This window comes from Thermobia domestica, chromosome 1 (genome assembly GCF_964235325.1).
Source record: "Thermobia domestica chromosome 1, izTheDome1.hap1.1, whole genome shotgun sequence".
NCBI classification, from domain to species: domain Eukaryota; kingdom Metazoa; phylum Arthropoda; class Insecta; order Zygentoma; family Lepismatidae; genus Thermobia; species Thermobia domestica.
Genome location: NC_137454.1, coordinates 142397079 through 142418154, shown reverse-complemented (window position 1 = coordinate 142418154; position 21076 = coordinate 142397079). Strand labels below are relative to the sequence as shown.

The following is a 21076-nucleotide window of genomic DNA, read 5'->3' as shown; positions in this document are numbered from 1 at the left end:
TTCACTTTATCTTTCTTCTTCTGAATTCTATACTATCTATGTTGTATTTTACCTATGTAATGAATATATGTGACACCTAATTATAAAGTGCAGGAAATATATTTTGTAACATCCTTATTTATAATGAGTTTAAATATTCAAAGAGCCTCGACCATGTTTCTTAAAAAAAAAAAAAAAAAAAAAAAAAAAACTATGCTTGGACCAAAAACAAACTTTTAATTGTTCATAATTTTTGGAATAGACCCTCCTCTACGATGTTATAAATAATTTGAAGTATAATTAATTATAAAAGAATATTATTGATATAAAGAATAAATAAAAAGGAATATAAAGATATGTATTTATATGTATTGTGAATTTTGTATATACGAGGGCTATCCAATAATTAATGTATACTTATCTTTGCAAAGTTGTCATACGGTCCAGAATTCTTTCTAGAAGTGCTAAATCACTTCAAGAAGTCCTGTCGGGAGCCATAAAGATAGAACGACAGCATGTATTATTCGGCATGCATGTATTATTCTTTACCTGCACCATTTAGATATTTTAATCAAAGGTGTTATAAACTAGCCAACTATTTAATTATTTTATATAAGTTAGAAGAAGAAGTTATATATATTTTAAGAAGTTATTATTATATAAATGTTTTGTATCTTTAGAATGTTGATTGTGTAACTATAGCAACGATATATAACATATGGTAGTAAGATGGCTGTAAGCAGCCTAGATTTAACTATACAATAAATACATACGAATAAGCAACATTTGCAGTTTTTGTGCTAATTTAATACGTGTGCAACTCACTTATTCGAACTAGGGCTCAACGATTACGTTGTATATCTTTATATATCTCCCCCTCCCTCAAGATGCGGGGCTGAATTTGGATTTAAACAGCATCTGAAGTGTCACTGTTCGTCTCAGTGACTCCGAAAACTATAGATTCGACACTAATATCAGTAATTTACGATCTTTTTTAAATATGTCTTCCCCTCCTCTGCGTTGCACCGTCAAAATAAAATGATAAAAGTCATCCCAGGCCTGAATCTCATCTATGTTGAAAATTTAATCGAGATCGGTCGGGTGGTTCAAGGGATTGAGTCACAAGCATAGTCACTTTCAATATTATAATATAGATATGATATGTATTTAAACTGTCATACCTGTTATTAATATTAACACTGGGTTACGCATGTGGTCGGAATGGCTAAGCACTGAACTCGAAAGTATGTATGGCTGTGCTCATAGTTAGCGTACCGGCACAGTAGCCGGAGAACACGGGTTCGATTCTTGCTCCAATCTTACATTTTTCCACTCTGAATTTCAAAGAAGAAAAAAAATACTCATTTATATTAACAAATGTGGATGAGCTGAGATCTAAAAAAAGGAAAAAAAGTGTAAGTTAGATTCAAGTACTTCCAAAGAGAATTAATAAAAATATGAAATCTTGCCAGTTTTTACTCCTAATTCAATGTCAAACACAATCAAAATAGGGTAAGTGGTAAACACTGAAGGGAATTTAAGCATCTTAATGTCTACTCACCCACCTGCACCTTTGACTACCAGTGTAGAACATGTGAAATCCTCTAAGAACCTGTTTGTGGAGTTACATTACCATTTATAGCCGTGCATCTTTTATAATCAATTTTCTTAAATCAAGATTTTCGTTGACCCTCGTATAAGCACTGTTCCCACAAGTGAGTTTTGACAAAATTTGCTGTTTCTTAATTAACAAATGAAGGCGCAGCTTTATTTAGAAAGAATTGTGGTAGCCCTCCTATTTCAGTGGCAAGTACATACCCTTGTGCATGAGATTTCAGGTTTGATTTTCTGTAGGAAAGGGGTCGAGGACTTGTTTTATATAATATTTCTACTGATGAAGGATGTATACAAAATCAGTCAGTCGAGGCGTTGGGGTTATACATTTAGGGTAGTTTTTGTGGAAATATTTGATGTAAAAAATAACGATTTTGGTTTCCCAGTAATGATATTTTACGTCATCCCTGGTATTTCAAAAGAAAGATTGCTTTCATACTGAAGAGTTGACATGTCAGAGATAAAACAATACCGTGGATGAAAACCAAAAGCGTTCTTCTTATCAGAATACACTATGATACATACACTTTAGACCCTTTACTCTTCCTATTTACCGTTTATCCATGATTTAACCATATTTGGAATCATCAGAGTATAATCGTTGAATAATATCGAAAGGATTTTGCCATTTCTCTGAGAAGCAAAAAATGTGCACGATTTGTGTTTTGACTATCTTCCATAGGCTTTTTTTAAAACATAATAATTTGTTTTTATCATTACAGTACGATCCAAAATTTGGTGACGCTTTCTGGAACAGCAGTCGATATTCAATGATTCAATATCTTTATATGATGATGACGAGCTGGGCCATAGTATGTGAAGTATGGTATTTACCGCCAATGTACCAGCAAGAAGGTGAATCTGCCATTGATTTTGCCAATAGAGTAAAAGCAGTCATTGCACGACAAGGCGGTCTTGTTGATCTAATGTGGTAAGTTAAGTTAATCTATTTTGTATTGTATACTACGGGGGAAATTTGATAATGAGTCATCTTTCATGAAGTAAAGCAGGTTGTTTCCATATTTTAAAAGGCCAAAACGTGGGTACACTTCCACCTGACTAACTTTAGACACAAAAATGCTAAGTCTTATCTTTTACTTTCAGGTTTTTAAAACGTCATGAATAATATATTGAAATATATATATATGAAAAATAATTTGACAAAAGTACTCCACTGCATCATGTTAACTTCGTCTCTTCATATTTCTCAGTAGATCTGATCTTTAACAATTCCTTCGTAAAAGTATACAAACTATCTTTAGGCGTACGTGTGAAGGAAGACAATACACTTGAGCTTAGAAAATCAGCAAAAACTAGGAAGTTTCAGAAAATATATGTGAACAGAAGTTTCTACTTTCAAAATATCGATCGAAAAAATATAAAAGGTTTTTGAGGCCATCCATCCTAAGTTTTGACTCACGCACATCAGGCAAATGCCGGGTAATGGTCCCAGACTGCTTCCTTCCTTTCTCATTCCTTTCTTAAGAGGGACATTAATCCTAATACTCCTCCTACGATTGTATCGTACCCTAATTCCCTCGAAATTGGACTATGGATGCATTATTTATGGATCCATCAGACTTACCACGTTATGCCAACTGAACTGTCCCATCTTGGCATATGTTTGGCAACTGGTGCATTCCGTACCAGTCCTATTTCCAGCGTGTATGTGAAGCGCACGAGCCATCTTGAACTCGGCGCCGCGTCGGCTGATGCTTTTTTATTTTACTTATTTACTAAAATCAATGCCTTACCATCCTTCATCATCTACAGTGGAAGCTGGAGATTTCTACCCATGTTGTCAAGCACGATCCAACACTAACAGGCCTTTTGCAATTCGTGCTCTGGAACGTTTGGATGTCCTTGCCGTCGAAGTTCTCCCTTTGTCAGTTAGGTTTTAGGCCTATGCCCCGATGGAAGACATTTCTTCCAGCTATTCCTCTCCATCTAGCCCAATACAAGAAAGCACGCACAGCCCTCACGAATTGCAACAAGAGTTTCGTTCCCTCTTACCGCAGTTTCAAGACTACTATATATTTTACTGATTGTTCCAAAGATGCTGCTTCTGTCTTTAAAAAGAGAAGAAAAAAGTACTTGTGGTTTTAAATTGCACGCTTTTATATATTATTACGATATATACACTGCATTTTACACTAAAATCTGAGGGAATTGGCAAGAGTCAAGTGGCGACCCTAATTTAGTCACTACGTAAGTATGCAGAACACTAGTTATGTGGTTCCTAGAAGGATCCTGAAAAAGAAACATACTTACTTTACCAAATATGGGTATTAGATTCCCATGATGCCATTATCGAGGTTGGTCCCAGATCGTTCCTCTAGGCGAATCTTCCTTAAGCAAGTCTTGCATTGTTGTGAATGCACGCAGAGTAGGTGTCGGAAGAGTAGGATTGAAGGAGAGTGAGACTCATAGAGAAGGTTCGATTCCGACACACCTTTCGTTCACGACGGCGTCTCACACTCTAATTCAGTACTTGCTTAAGCAACTCCCAGTATCATGTCCCTTGGATAAGATAGTGGGTAGTCAGCTATCTAAACAGCCTCGAGAAAACCTTCTGTCATCAGCGCCAAGTTCATAGGATACTTATAAAGAAAACGGGGACGTTAGCTACAATACACTAACGGGATCGAGTAGCATAATATGTCTATCGACTGATCCTCCAAACAGCTGTTAGTGGTCATTAACTCTTAGAACGGTAATCCATAAGAAAAATGAAATAATCCTTTTAAGCTAGCCAATTTATTTACAGGATAGTAAAATAACTTATACAATTACAAAAATAAGAATTAAAAAATAGCTCAGCATTACATTAAGGTTTACAAGGGTCGTCTTCAATATCATATTTCAACCATTTATGTAGTCTCTTTTTCTTAATATTAATCACCGATTTGAATACCTTTCATCTCACGACTGTAAGGTAGTCTACCGACGTCCAAAAAGACAAATGAAGTAAAGGAATATTTAAAGAATATCATATACCACGCTAGAGTTAAGGTATTAATTGCCGTAAAGATGCTAAAATCCAAAGTTTCAGCCTCCCAACCTTCATATCTGCACTTTCTTCGCCGTTTAATAGAAAATATTAAAGATTCATTTCTTACATACCTGAAGTAACTTCTACACGAAGTGTTGTCTGACACTCCGCGCGACGATGTTGAACCAAGACCCGCACAAGGGAACACAAGACTAGCCCCCAATCACCCCCGAGAATTTCCTTTTCTAATTTTTATATGCGCCGTCTGACGTAAGATCACCCATTCAGGAACTGAATCGGCAGAAGCCATTCTTATTTTTTTGGTTTTGAGATAAAGCTGCAAAATTTTATCAAACACTGTCATTCCCTTCCTTTGGAAAAATAACGCAACCCAAAACTTCTAGGATGTGTAGGGACACTGACGAATTTATAATAATTCTGAGCGTCATACTTCAAGAGAACTCAATTCCGCAATTTTCTTAATTGCGCAGAATAGAGATCTCAGAAACGCTCTGCCTTTGTTCGTCATGTACTTCAGGGAATTGTTTGTTGATAATTTAATACGTGTTTATCATCGGTTACTTATTTACGTCAATCCTTTCATCGTGGCTTGCTCTGTTACCTTTTCCAAAGGTGTGGGAGAATTAAAAAGACAATAAAAAAATAACAATCACGTTGGCATGGTGCCTACAAGAACCAAATTTCAGTAACGATCCTCTACCTATCTTCCCCAAGAGTAGGGTCACTTCACGTCAGTAGTGGCCGAAATAAATCAGTGGCGGCTTGATTCTGGTTTCTAGGCCAGCCTAATTACACCGTAACAGTATAATATATATATATATATATATATAATATATAATAAAAGTATTCACTGCTAAACTGGTTGCAGTTTTACGAAATTTGGTTCGTGTTTGCATGTCATATAAGCAGGATCTCAATCTGTTGTGATCTCAAAGTACTCGAAGTAGTCTCCTTGATGTGTTAAATAACACCTTTCGTCTAGCAAATTCTTCTTTCGTGACATAGATATTAGCAGAGAGATGTGAGGTATAATTCTGCTGGGTTCTGAGTCATATTGGTAGTGAAGAGGCAGATCGTGCAGCGAAAGTTCCCTCCATGAAGAAAAAAGCTTAAAATCTCCATAACCAGCACGGATCTGTGTTTGCCATTCACTGCTCAGTTGCTTCAACGCTGGCAGTATGAGTGGGACCAGACTGTCAACAATAAATTACATGTACTTAAACATGTACTTTGTGCCTGAACCACCAGCTCAAGATCATTTCGGCAAGAGAAACGAATTCTAACTCGATTTCACACTTAATACATGCATTTCTATTTCGTGGCGAAGACCCCTAGTGTGTGAGGCCTGTAGAGCTAGACAAAGTATTCAACATCTGGTTGTGGATTGTCGTAATCATGCTCAACTTTGAGCTGACTTTGCTCTCCCAGCAGACTTACCAACACTGCCTAAAGATAAACACCCAATAATCTCTAAAGTTTTTATGTTTCTTTCACCTCCATTCCCTACCTGTATTGTGATTGTTCTAGTGTGCTTATATTTAACTCATTTCTTGCTTCATCCTATGTATTTGTCCTGTCTGTCACTAAACACATTTTTCGTTTCCAGTTCAAGTGACAATCTGGACAAATACTTGACTTCTTTCATACTAACGGGTCTTTCTTTACCCTTGTCGCGTATCCCTAGCAAATATGATTAATATCCCCACTATTCCTAATTTTACCGTAGTGCTCTTATCATGTTTGCATGTTTTCTTTTATTTTCTTTCATGGCAGACGTATTCCTGAATTTTAGACATTGACGGGTGCAAAAAGACCTTTGCAGTACAACGCACCCACTACAGTATTTTACTTGTTACTCATCATCTCTTATACGTGACGGGTTAACATGACCATAGGAGCCAAATCCCAGAAATCTAATTCCTAATTCTGCTTTCAAAGTGCGTACATATCCGCATAAATGTTGATGTATGGAATCCTATGAGACTGCAGCTTGTTCGTGTAGTTCGTATTATTATTATTATGATTATTATTCGTTGATAGGTTGTCACAGTAATGTCAATACCAAAGAAATTTCTCACTATAGTTTAAGAATCACTCTTTTATTACGTGAAATTGAATTCGAAGACAGATGCAATAAACAAATATGTCTAGTTTAGTTCTCGTAGTAATGAACGAAATTATTTCCTATCCATGCTTACACAGATATATTTTTTAAAGAAAGAAAAAAAAAAGTTCGCAACCTCAACAGCTTCGCTTCACTCAAAAAAGGTAACCACAACCTCCATAGTTGTAACTACAGTATTTGTGGCTCCATCTTAAAGACAGTAAATGTGATTTCATCGTTCATGCAATGCAGAATTCATGATGCAGTAGGAAATCTACGCCGATTCTGTTCTAAATAAATGTTCAATCATGTTCAGGTTGGAGGATTGAGCAGAGCAGGAAAGTATTGGAAGTTCTGATATTCCTCAAACTATGCCAGAACAAATCTGGGTCTGCCTGTGTAGATTGAGTCGTAGAAGGATGTGTTGTTAGGGGACAAGACCCACTATCATGTTTAACAGAAATATGGTAGTATCCTCTAGATATATGCCATACATAAATTCGGAATGTTGTTGGCGACAAGGAGAAAGATTAACAATCATATATATTACTGTTTTCCAATTGAAGGGCTTGAGAGGAAAAGTATTTAGTGACAAATGCAAGTTTAAAGGTACTGACTTTTTTATGCTTGTGTGTGTATTAAAAAAAAGAAAAAAACTCAATTAACCTTTTTAATAATATAATTCATATAGATGTTTAGTATTATAATGAAACTGCGTGCTTTTTTTCTTTCTTTCTTTCTTAGCGCAGCGAACTTCAAATTTAAAAATAACGCAATTGTCACTTACCATGTTTCCTACCAAGCTCTTCAATTATCGGCGGTCATCAGAGGTTTCAAAAACAACCTGACGAAAATATTGAGGCTGTGCAGCTCTCGTTGGACTGTTTCTAGAAAGAGTTGATCCAGGTGCGATTGAGTTTTATAATCATTTGAGCCGCAGTAATTCTGTCGTTCTTTGTGGTAATCCTCTTTAATGTTCGACGATCTCTTTCACCTGGGCTTGGTTATTCCTCTTACCTGAAGAAGTCCTGCCACGAGTTCGGTATGCCATCGTCGTTTTGAAGAACTGTTGCTTTTGATTCACTTAACACATTGGCAGTCTCAGATACATTTCTTCCAACTAATCTCACTCACAATTTATTATGTTTGAAAATCAGATTTTTTTTTTTTTTTTTTTTTTTTTCTCATTTTGCCTAACCAAGGTCTTTGCTATTGCACACATGGATTCGTACACCACCGTCTTGCGTACTACTATCGCCCATCACAGTATTAACACAAGTTGTTTTATTAAATTATGAAGGTTCCATGTTGTAGTTTAAGTGTTTCCCATTATTTTGATAGCATGTATATAACATTTGTAGAGAAATAGAGCAATCAAGCGATTTTAAAATTTTCAAACTATGCTATGCATTACCATCAGAAGTCGTACAGAACTCTATGTTCATCTGTCTGTACAGGTATCAGAGCAAAAACTGGAAGAGAGGTTGATAAGCGGTATTCTGGAATCAATTCAGCGTCCAAAAATAAGTATCATATCATCGCTAAGCTACTGAGTCCTTCAGACCAGTCGCATATGTTCCTTCTTTAAATTTAGTTGTATCTACACGTACAGAGGATATGTATATAAAACATAGCAGTTGTTTCTTATATTCTTCTACATGTACCTTGAAACTTGTTTTTCTCAGAACACGATATTCAATTATTCGCCCCTCGTTAAGATTCAAGTTTTCATTCAGTGAAAATATTTTCTTTTCGTATTTTTCAGGGATGGACAATTGAAGAGGATGAAGGCAAAGAAGGAATGGAAAGAGAAGCAGCAAGAGGAGTTCAGTAAAAGATTGAAAGTGGCGTGAAGAAATTATAAAATTATATTTTGTGTGTAATGTTTATACCTACGAACTACTTCAGATTTATTTTTTAGGTCTGGTTGTTCTATAGGACTTCATTTTAAATTTGAATAGTGCCTCAATTCGGTGCAGAAGATAACATATATTTATCTACTGAATTTTTTTGGGTTTATTTTTTTTTTTCTAACTATGTCGATGTATAACAATAATAATAATACGGAGACTTTAAAAAAAAAGTACCACCACTATGTACAAAATTTTTGTCGAACATAGTAATATGTGCGTACGTTAATGGTAAAAGGACCTGTGGATTCTTAAGTTTAGTCTAAAGGTAACAAAAAATAAAGTTGATTTTCTTAACTTACTTTAAGAAAAAAGAAAATACTAATGTATTCGACAGATCGCATATGCACGTAATCTCACTTGGTAGAGCATTATTTTTCTATTAATGTAAGAAAGAAAAAGAAAACATTCCTTTTCGCGGAGTTGAAGTGCATTATTATTATTATTGTAGCTAATGTACTGAAAACCTACAGAGAAGGAACCTTCCTTTTTTGTATTTTAATCAATTTCATTTTTGTTAAAAGCAAAAATGATCAATTGTTTACAAATTTTGTGCACAATTTGTTTTTCCTGCGTATACTCAACGTTCTGCTTTGTTTACAAGCAAAAAGACCTTTGTTGGTAGAAAAACAAGAAATGTTTAAAAAAAAAAATGTTGGAAATGCTATATTTTATTTTTATACTAGTTTGAACGGTTGTTTATGGGGAATAGAAGAGAATTGCGTTATGTTAAAAGTGTTAATACTGTACTGTGATCTACTGAATATAGCTAAAAAGACGAAGCAGGATATATAATATAAAATATTGTACTATGCACTTTCAATCCATGTTCGTCTTTGTGTACAAAATAGGATGTGGCAACGAAGTAATATGTGTTTTGAGTCAAATGTATTTGTTGCAAAAAGTCAGTTCATAGTACATGCAACACGTAGAATTATCATGTCAAGTCTTTTAATAATGTAGTGTTACGTGCAACTACCCTAAAAATTCTTCTTCGTTTGTCTGAAGCATATTGCAAGGACTGGAGTGATAGTATATTTATTAACTAGCCTCTAAGGAATTAGAAACTTAATCTGGTTATATGAAGCGTTCCTTTTTGCGTGTTCGCATGTATGTATACGGATGGGTGAATGGGAATATTTGTATGTGACATGATCGACTGATGTATGTTATCTTAAGTCTGTTGTGTTCGCTTGATTGTCGATGCGATATTGTGTTCATCATTTACAACAGGTTGATCGAATTTCATTATTGAATAAAAAACATGGTTTCTCATATTTTGATGTAGAATAGACATATATTGCTGTTCTCAACTACAAATACTATATCTATCTTACATTGTTAAATATCATTAAAATAAAACTCTGGTAACATTTTCTGACCTCTAAAAACAAATTAAATTTTATTTTGAATTAAGCATATTGTTGAATGTAGTTACCACTTATGTTTCCTTATTGCGTTCGACAAACGTTTTCCCAGAGTGCCACTGTAGTACTCACTGATCTCTAATATGTACCAATTACCCATCACAATATGCTACATTAATAAATACAAAAGAGCATCAACAATAGAAGCGATACAACAGCTCAAAATTGAATTCTTAAATCAACTTTATCAGAATGTGATAAAAAGAACTTTTTTTTTTTTCTTGACAGATAACAGTCTATTTCTCAGTCTTCTATACCAAAGTTTGTGTGTGTATAATATTTTATTATATTTGTTACGTGGGGTAATCGATATCAATAACAGGACAAGTCATATATGTAATATATTTTTTGTATGTATGTGTGTGCAATCTATATTTTGAATATATGTGCATAATGCAAATGCAATATTGTATGTAAGGTTTGTATGCCTTGCCATTGTTTTTTGTTGTTGTAATGTTTTGTGTCCTACTTTTTAGGACTTAAAAAAGTAAAAAAGAAGACATGGAAGTAATCTAGTAAGACTGAATAGATGTACATAATAGGTTTGAATCACTGTGAGCCAAGTTGAATTTTTGAAGTTTTTTGATGTTATGTACAGTGTACATACTTTTTCCTGGAAAAAGATTGACTCAACGTAAAAAAAAAAATGCATTGAAAAATAAGTGTCGTTTGTATTTTAACCCTAAGTTTTTTTAAGTATAGTTTCCAACGAAAGCGCATACCCATAATGTACATGTTCTTTTGTCCATATCTTCGAGACAAAGCGAGAAAACGTAATTCTTTCAATTCATCGGAAATTGAACTCAAAGTAGTTCCAAGTTTTCACAAAAGAACTTAGGAATGGGTATATACTGGTGAGTATATATTTAAAAAAATAAATGATTGTCTGTTGTATATTTATCACGTTTTGTATCATATTTAATTTGATTTAGATTTTATTATTTATTTATTCAACTTATGTTCACACTTTCAAAACTTTCTTTAATTATTTGTGTTCTGCTTTAGTTACTTTTTCTATCGGTATAATTTTCCAGAAGGGTTTCATTAGGTAATTGTCCCAGTACCAAATAAGAAGTTCACTACTCAAATATTTACTTTCACTTTCACACACTCTCTCTCTCTCTCACACTAAGAACAGTAGTAGGATTTTAAATCAAAGTTAATTTCCGTATCACACATTAACCTGATAAATGAAGGGATAAATGATTTGGTGTTGTATGACTTACATAATCCATAAACTTGCCCTGAGAGGATTTTCAGAATGTAAGTTCAATCATTATTAAATGATTGAGGGTTTTAGTTCAATACTCAGTGTATAATCATGCAGGAAAGGTTGCAGCTGGCTGATTACGACATTGGCATCAATATTTTTTCATCTGCGGGAGAAAAAAATGAAAATATAGAGAGAGTAATGATATTCAATAGCAGTATATTCGAGCAATTAGTCTCACAACCTAGATAAATTGGTCATTCTTGCTTGATGGGCCATTTAAAATCATCTGTATTTGAGGGAAATATGAATACTTAATCATACAACATACAGTTATGCTAAGGTTTTCAAATGGCTATGAGAGTACAAATAAGTCCTATTTCTGGACCATAACTAAAATCCAATACAGAATATGAAAATATCAATTTATTATGAAATTTAATGTGGTGCACCACTCTTATCAATCTGATCTAAAGAGGCAAAATAAATTTCAGTTTCATTATACATTATTCGTACTTTAAAAGAACCAACAAAGCTTATTTATCTTTTCTTTTTCATCTAATTGAAAGTATTTTGTACAGACTAAAAGAAAGGGGTAATAATATGTAATCGTTTTAAAAATATGGGTACACGACTTTCTTCTAACGTACCTTACATACTTTATAAATGGATATCAAGAAACTGCTACTCGTAACTCTGCTTCTCAACCATGGTAAGTTTTATGGTTTTTATTAGTATAGAATTTAATAACAGAATATCTATTTCTCAGAAAAGGGACAATTGCTTCTCCCTGTTCTTTCCAAATGATGTCTCTGTTACGAGCAAAAAGGAATTGATGAAAGCCAGTACTCTTCGACGAGAGAAATTAAGTACATTTCATTTCTCTATCAAAAAATGAAATTCATTATAAGAAAGCACTATTGGAATATGGCACACTGTTGTGTGATACTGATCAGAGCAATAAACATATCACAACTTTGAATTCGATAAGGTGAGAAATTCAGAGAAGCACCTATATGCAAGAGTGTTGCACACTACACAGAATAGGCATTGAAACAAAACGAAGCATTCCATTGTAATGAAAATAGAAAGAACGAACGGACGCACATTGGCGTCCGGGTTGGGCGTGTATATATAGAATTAGGTTCAATAGTGCTAATAATTTTTGTCAGTGCCAAAAGCGCGTGGAATAAAGCAATCTACAATTTAGTCAGTAAGGAAAGAGAGAATAAATTAATGTATATAAAGCGTAAAGAAGATAGGTATAATATGTGTTTAGGTAGGTAATTAATGTATATTCGTTCAAGAATGGTGTACTCGACGATCGTTGGGAAACAGGTAAGCCACAAAGTGTTCAGTCCTGATTGAAATAAGAAGCATAAGCCACGTTATCTACAGTATGTGTTGTGAAGCATAGCCAATGTAGGTAGAGATTTGACGAAAATTTTTGAGATTGTTCCAGGGGAGGCAGGTCAAAACTAAAATGGCGCAAATCAACTAGTGTGGAGCGTAACATTATAGGTACTGTTTGTCAGGAAAGTAAATGTACATCTGTTTTATGAGTCCGGCATTCCTGCGCCTCACCCATGGAGAATATGAGAATTAAATCAATCAAATGTGTAGTGAGGGCCAAGAAGAAAAGCCTAATCCGAATAAACACTGAAGAGGGACACAGCTGGAAATACGAATACTGCATAGTGTAAATAAAGGACGACACCGAAAGAGAAATCCAGAAACAGCTGCCAAATGGAGAAAAAGAAGAATAGAAATTGTCGAAGTAGGGACGTAAAATACAAATGCGAACAAATATACCAATAACTAAGCGCTTACCAAGCAACGATCTAGGTGTAGTGGTTAAGGCGCTAGATTACAAATTCAAGGAACGTCAGTTCGAATCTGTTCGAAGAAATGTATTTTTTTATTATTTTTTTTAAATGCATACAGCACTTGAGATATGGTTTAAAAAAAAGCGTATTACCCGTTTAATATGTTAAGTGAAAACGAGTTAAAAATTCCGGTGAAATTTATTAGAGAAGTGAAACAATGTAAACGAGCAAGCAGGTATAGTTAATCAGGGGTATGTATCAGAGGGCGGTGATCGGGAAAGCTGCAAATTGTCCCGAATTTCGCACATGTCTCTACGATAGGCAAATTTCTTCAGAAATGTGCTTATTGCAGAGACCATCATGTGAGAAATGCCGTAAAAGTTTTATGCACTTTTGTCGATCATCACGCTCTGAACCACCCTCAGTTCGAAAGTTTCTCTCTCTCTCCTGCTGTCTCTCTCTCATATATATAATATACAGGGTATCCAAGATACAATGCAACTCGGAATTGGGGAACCTGAAGCGATACACAAATAATGGTTATACCAAAATGAAGCTTTGTTCATGCATATATTTTTAAACTAGGAAGCAACGATTGAAGTACACTAGGAATCACACAGTGTTGCCAAATGTAACTAAAGGTGTAAATCAATTTTTTTTGTAAAACATGTAAATTGACTCGTAGCTCATACGTATGGATGTTCTGTCGTTAATTTTCAGTTTGTTTAGTTGGAGTAGCTTGGAAACTATGGAGCAGAAGAAAGAATTTTTCATTTTCACCCATAACTAATCGGATGAGCCCTCTGTAATGGGGAACTAGGGAAATCGTAGTTTTCATAAATTAACACTCTAAATTGACAACATTGCTGATGTTTCAGTGCATCAAAAGTGTGTTAAGGATCTGTCTACATGATGCAATTCCTGAAAACAACGAAAAAGAAACTTTGAAATTATCATCTTGAAAACTTTTACTTACATGCACCCGGAAACACTGCTATTCATTTCTATGGGGCTACTTCTTCAAGCAAGAGCTATAAAAGAACAATTTTGGGACTATACAAGACCTGCAAACGAACATTCGCAGTGCCATCCCAGACAGCACAATACACGTACAGTACCCGTATAGTACATGTACAATTGCACGGATGCAACATGTGCATCATCTGTATAAATGCACGCCTGTACATGTGATCCACATAAGCGTCACAGGTCCTATTCAACATCTTCACGTGCGCAGTACATGTGCAATGCACACGTCCTGCAAAAGTGATTTACACTAGAGATGGCCAGAACCGGTTCCTGGTGGAACCGGTTTTCGGGTCTGAACGGATCCGGTTCTTGAAGATCCGGTTCCGGAACCGGTTTTTCGGGTCCAGGTCTGGAACCGGTTTTTCGGGTCCAGGTCTAGAACCGGTTCTTCGGATCCAGGTCTAGAACCGGTTCTTCGGATCCAGGTCTAGAACCGGTTCTTCGGATCCAGGTCTAGAACCGGTTCTTCGGATCCAGGTCTGGAACCGGTTCTGAAAACAGAACCGGTTCCACTGGAACCGAAACTTTGTTACCATCCCTACGCTAAACGCGAGCTGCTGACAAGCTGTGAACACTATGCTAGATGAAATGGTGGAAACGACAGGCAGGCGCCCAGGCGGCGGCAGCTTGTCTCATTTGGCTAAATAAAGTGGGTAACTGGCAAACTCATTGGCTAAACAGGCAAACTGGCCAACTCATTTTGCTAAACACCCACTGGTGGGCCAAATTTTTTTTTCTGGGGGCACAAGCGGGTCTCGACGGAGAAGGCACAAGTGCATGGTCCTCTTTGCATTATTTTTGAAGGTGAACTTTGTGCTTCCTTTACGGGTCTTTGGGGGCTTTCAGATCCAGGTCTGGAACCGGTTCCTAAGATCCGGTTCTGAAAACCGGATCTCCGAGAACCGGTTCCGCCGGAACCGGAACTTTGTGGCCATCCCTAATTTACACCTACTGCAAAGTTGATTTACACGTAGTACCCAGATGACTTATTTGTAGGACATAGGTGATTTCCTCGTAGTGCAGAGGTGCTGTAAAAGCATATTTGAGATACAACCAAAAAAAGGAAGAGTTTATATATTTGGTGCCTTACGCAGTAACCACCTATAATACTTTTTCTTTTTTTTTTTTTTTTTTTTTTTACAATGCAAGAACCCGTAGAAGGGAATACCTTCTCTTGGGAGTGGAGTTATGCGTAAGGGGAACAAAGGATAAGTTGGATGGACAAAGAGGTTTAATTTCATTTATTTATTTATTGTTTTTATTCATTCATAATTGGGATTTTTATTTATCAATTGATCAGGAATCGTTATTTATTGTACGTACAATATCTATCGAAATGTATGTATGATGAGATGAAAGATGAGGTGCAAGTTAGACGTCACAACACAGTGATATTGTTAGTTAGACAGGTGAAGGGTTCGGGGCGACTCGACACATGATGAGAGACATAATGATGCCCTTGTTAGTGCGAATTAAAGTGCAAAAGATGGATAAATGTTTGGTGATAAGTCTGGTGGTTGATATGCTAATAGAAATTCGTCTATTTGTTCGTCAGGATGTGTGAGAAGGTACAGTGTAACTAAGTGCTGAAGTGGTGTAGATTGTAGACGGGGTGGAACATCTTGATCTGCATCGATGCGTATACAACTGGGAAGGATGGGATGGCCTTGAGTCCAACGGGTAGTGATGTACCTGGTACGCAGTTTTTCTAGATGAAGAAGAAGTGGAAATGGAATACGCCCATAGAGTAGCCGGGTAGGGCTAGGCAGTTTGATACGATATGCAAGGCGTAGTGCATGTCTTTCAATGATCTGGAGGCGAGTGTAGAATTTGTTACTGGCATTAAGCCATGCGATGTGTCCATGGAGTATGGATGGTCGCAAGAAGACTTTGTAAGTGTTTAACACAGTCTCTTGATGAAGGCCCCAGGAAGTTCCGACTAATCTCTTCAAAAGGTTTAGTTTATTTTGCGCTAGATATAATACCAAAGACATCACCGTCCAAGTATATCAGAAGTAACATAATTGTCCATGAGAATTTTACTTTTGGAGTTTATTATTTGCAATGAGCAAAGCTTTAGGTAGTATATTTGACATGTTTGCCAAGTAATAAATAACGCAACATGTTCTACTAATCGATCACGAAAATAATTTTGTAAATCTATGAACTATCTGACAGTAGTTACATCAGTATAGTGCTGCCACCTTTTGATCTTATATCCTAGCTCAGTGGATGTTACGGAGTTTTTACAGTCATTCAGCTGTCATTCGTCAAAAAGTCTCTATAACACCGCCTGAAGGAAAAACAACTTCTTTCAATTAAAAATACTATAGCCATATTGCATGTTTTAAATACTAGGAGAATGAAAGTAAAAGTATACACTTGCACGGTATTATGGACGTGTCATACACATGTACAGTAGCCTATTTAAATGTTTCATCCACGCAAATGCACATGCGCGCACATAACGACTTTAAGCACGGGTTATATAAATATGTGCTTCACCCACGCAAAATGCACATGGGCACATGCGGGCTTAAACACGGGTTATATAAATGTGTAATTCATCCATGTAAATGCACATGTGCATATCACGGGTTATGTACCTGTGCTTCATCCAGGCAAATTCACATGTACGGCTTAAGCACGGGTTATGTATGTGTGCATCATCCACACAAATGCACATGTGCCGTACACGTACGTATTGTCTGGGATTGACAACATTAATACTTCTACTATTCGTAAAGTTGCTACCAACATGGTGAAACGTGTGAAGCAGTGTTCGAATCAAAACTGGGGCACTCCCAGCATCGCCGTAGAACTGATAACTCGTTTCGTGATAGTAGCAGTGTTGCCGGGTGCATGTAAGTAAAAGTTTTATTATGATGATTTCAAAGTTTCTTTTTCGTTGTTGAGGTGGCGCGGTGGCTTAGTGGTAGAGCGTTCACCTCCGATGCTTGAGGTCCTCGGTTCGATGTCAGCTCGCGCCGTGTAGACTTTGTGATGGACAAACACTGTGCTCGTGGGTTTTCTCGGATTCCGGTTCCTCCCACTTTCTTCATTCCACCATTTTATTCATGTTTCATCATCACCGTCTCCTTTAGCCTAACCGGCATCACCGTGAGACGTAAAACTCAAAGATTTCATTTCATTTCTTTTTCGTTGTTTTCTGAAATTGCATCATGTAGACAGATCCTTAACACATCTTTTGATGCACTGAAACATCAGCAATGTTGTCAATTTAGAGTGTTAATTTATGAAAACTACGATTTCCCTAGTTCCCCATTACAGAGGGCTCATCCGATTAGTTATAGGTGAAAATGAAAAATTCTTTCTTCTGCTCCATAGTTTCCAAGCTACTCCAACTAAACAAACTGAAAATTAACGACAGAACATCATACGTATGAGCTATGAGTCAATTTACATGTTTTGCAAAAAAAATTGATTTACACCTTTAGTTACATTTGGCAACACTGTGTGATTCCTAGTGTACTTCAATCGTTGTTTCCTAGTTTAAAAATATATGCATTAATAAAGCTTCATTTTGGTATAACCATTATTTGTGTATCGCTTCAGGTTCAAAAGTTCTATCCCAAACTCCGGGTTGCATTGTATATTGGACACCCTATATATATATATATATATAAAGAGAGAGAGACTGAAACTTTCGAACCGAGGGTGGGATGATTCCCTTCAAATCAACGAGATGACAAATATATGTTTACATAATAAGAATGCCTAATACATACAGCCACAAAACATAAAAGTAATAATGGCAAGCATTATCACCTACGATTCCGATTTCCACTAATATCCCCAATGCCAAAACATTGTAATTTATACAACTCCCTCTCTCCCGAAAAGTGTTCTGTGAAAACAATCAAGTTATGGAACTATATAAATAGATTATTAGCATATTCCTATTCAGTTATTTTTTCCCACAATCAGTTTTATTCGTATTCAAGACAGCAAAAGCACTATATTCATTAAGGACAAAAACAGGTTTTTACAATACTGCGTTATTCGTGAATCATGCGTATTATTCTCGTGACTTGTGCTATGCACAGACTACCCACCGTGGGACGCTGAGTCACGCCTGAAGGAAGCAGCGAGGACAGATAGAGATACAATGGACGGAACAAGCAAGGAAATACAGACATGTGAACTTTATAGGAACATGTGAAAGATATCTCACTTATAATATTATCGTAATTCAATGTATGGCTTACATCCACTACTTTAACCTGAGACAAAACCGATTTGAAACCAGTAGAGAACACCTCATCTCCTCTCGTAAAATACCAAGTGAGTGTGTTCGGAGTAAGGTGATGGCAAATGTCTTATGAAAGTGAGTGCATTCTTGTGAGTTAGACTCTAGCAAGCGGTGATACTACTGAGAGCTATTAAGACTTTTAAGTGAAAAAAAAAAAAAAAAATTCAGATCGTCGTAAAAACCTATCTAAAATGCTTCTGATAATCCAAGAGAACAAAGTCCATACTGGGAAGATATAAAATGTCTCACCAAACTAAGTACCCTAAATCCTTTTTTCTATTTCCTACTTAATAATAATAATAATAATAATAAGTTTAGCGCCCTTTTCAACAGTAAGGTATATGAGAAGTAAACCTGCAACTTAACGTAGGCCCCGAACCACATGAACTCAAACAGGGAATCGAACCTTGTCTCCCATGCCAAAGACATGTATAATAATAATAATACAATTGCGTTCGAGTAGTGATGAAGGAGGTATTAGATCTGATACTGATTTCCTGAACACTAGATCTCCGCATTAACAAAAGATTGGCTACTTACCAATGAATCCTCCCTTGGAAAGTTTGAACACTTTTTTTTTGACGTTTCGGAACTCACAGCTGGTTCCTTCCTCAGTGGCAAGGTGAAAATGATTAAAGCGGAAAGGAAATAAAAGGAGTGAAACAAGGAATACATACCACTAAATAAAAGTAACGTACAAAATGGATCCTGAAATGAGCAGAGCAGAGTGAAAAAGGAATGAACTGACTCAAAGAGAACGTGGTGTCTATGCTACGTCACTGTTGCCAGATTCAAAGTATGCATAAAAGGTAGGTACCCATGATCGATCAATTTTGCCAGTATCAAGGTTCAATGCAGGTTTGTATTTATGAATAAAGAACGATTCTTTAATTTTTTTTTTTTTTTGTTTGTTTGTTTGTTTTGTTTTGTTTTGTTTTTGCTGAACCTATTACCTTAACCTGTTTTATATTGTGTGAATGTTGTTTTAAATGAAGCACCAAAACCGACATGCCTTCTTCCCGTGACTTTTTTTGTCCGATTCACGTTCAAGGGTGAACTTCAGCCTAGGATGCTGATTGTTGAATTGTTCAAATATTTGTGCAAGTGTATTTTCGTCACGAACAAGTAGTAAAATGCCATCAGCATAACGGTAATATCTAATATATTTAAATTTATCCTGCTGTAAAATGGAAGTTTCAATCTGATTTAAAACAATATTGGACAATATTGGGGATAATGTGTTACCCATAGCTAAGCCATCTTTCTGAGAGAAGTAATGATCTTCAAATTGGAATATATTGGTCGTTAAAGAAACCTCAAGTAATTGTAATAAAAAATTAGTTTCGTATGTAGATGCGTCATTTTGTAATAACTAGGATCGAGTACTATTGATAGTAAGTTCCAGTGGTATGGACGGATACGTATCAACAACGTCTATGGAAGCAAGTACAATGGCATTTACAAATGATGATAATTGTTGTTAAACGTCCAGACGGTTTTCACAACATATTTGAAACCACTATTGTAACTATTAAGTTTTTTATATAACCATTTAGATATAGTAAATAAGCTGGATGATTAAAACCTGATATGATCGGGCGAAGGGGAATATAAGTAGCAAATTTATTGTTAATTTGGACTATCCCCCCATGCGCCCATGTAATTATAATTATAACTAGATCTCCGGATTTATCTACAGGTTTATGAAAATTTTATGGATCGATACAAGAAGTTATTTGCACTAAGGGGGACTCACATTGGGATATATAGGAAAGGTTCTACGCCTGTAAACCTTATTTTTGGATAAATTTGAAAGTTTTCCATCACCTCCGTGTAATACATATACTATAGAAATGTACAGCAAGAATGACTGAAAAATTACAAAATAAATGCATCGAGTGGGATTCGAACTAAGTTAAAAAGTATTGCATCAACACAAAAAATAGACGACTAAATACACATGGCTATCACAACTAGAGAACATTCCTTCAGTTGCATTTATAGAGAACGAACTCCTTAACTACCATTGTTTTTATGACTATCTTTCTTTTTCGTCGAGAAGTGTGTGTGTTTCCTTTTTTTAAAAAAAAAAAAAAATTGCTGCATTAATGCTGTTTTGTACTAGAAGTATCGTTATTAGAAGTAACAAAAGAGGAACTGAGAATTTCAAACAGCAAACTGTGAGCTATGTTCATAAGTCTTGTTTCTTTCTTTTTTTATTTTTTATTCCTTACCCCCCCCCCCCTCTCACTCAGAATGCGTTGTTGCCAAACTTAGAATTTTAAGGGACTTAGAAAAATTCGGGCATGCAATTATATTTTGGAGAAGTGTACATTTACTTTTCTGACAGACGGTACAGAGTTGACGAATGTGTTGAGATCGTACTAGTGGCCTAATCCAAAAGATGCGTCCAGTATATAATAATGGAACGGTATGAACCAAAGGGCGTAAGCCACGAAACGTGCGTACTATCATGTAATGTGGCACACCTTTCTTTAACATTGATTAGAGTAATAAGCATCATTTGAAAGGCTATGAACGTGGTTTGCCGATATTATGACCAAAGCAATGTTCAATGGTGAAGTTTATGACTTTTGGCTTTGAATGCCTCATTCCCCTCTCCTCCAACATTTTTCGGGGAAAACAATTTAGTGGTCTGTACTCATGTAACATACAAAAAGTATGCTGGTA

At 35.8% G+C, this 21076-nt stretch overlaps 1 protein-coding gene across 2 annotated transcripts in view; it reads left to right on the top strand.

Moving 5' to 3' along the window:
• Positions 1–10709, top strand: part of Gpat4 (Glycerol-3-phosphate acyltransferase 4) — a 142266-nt gene extending 131557 nt beyond the window's left edge. For both annotated transcript variants that reach the window (XM_081763902.1, XM_081763905.1), the window contains exons 8-9: positions 2316–2524; positions 8476–10709. In XM_081763902.1, coding sequence (XP_081620028.1) covers positions 2316–2524; positions 8476–8563 — 297 coding nt within the window. In that variant the 3' untranslated portion in view covers positions 8564–10709. The remainder of the gene's footprint in view (positions 1–2315; positions 2525–8475) is intronic.
• The last annotated feature ends 10367 nt before the right edge of the window (positions 10710–21076 follow it).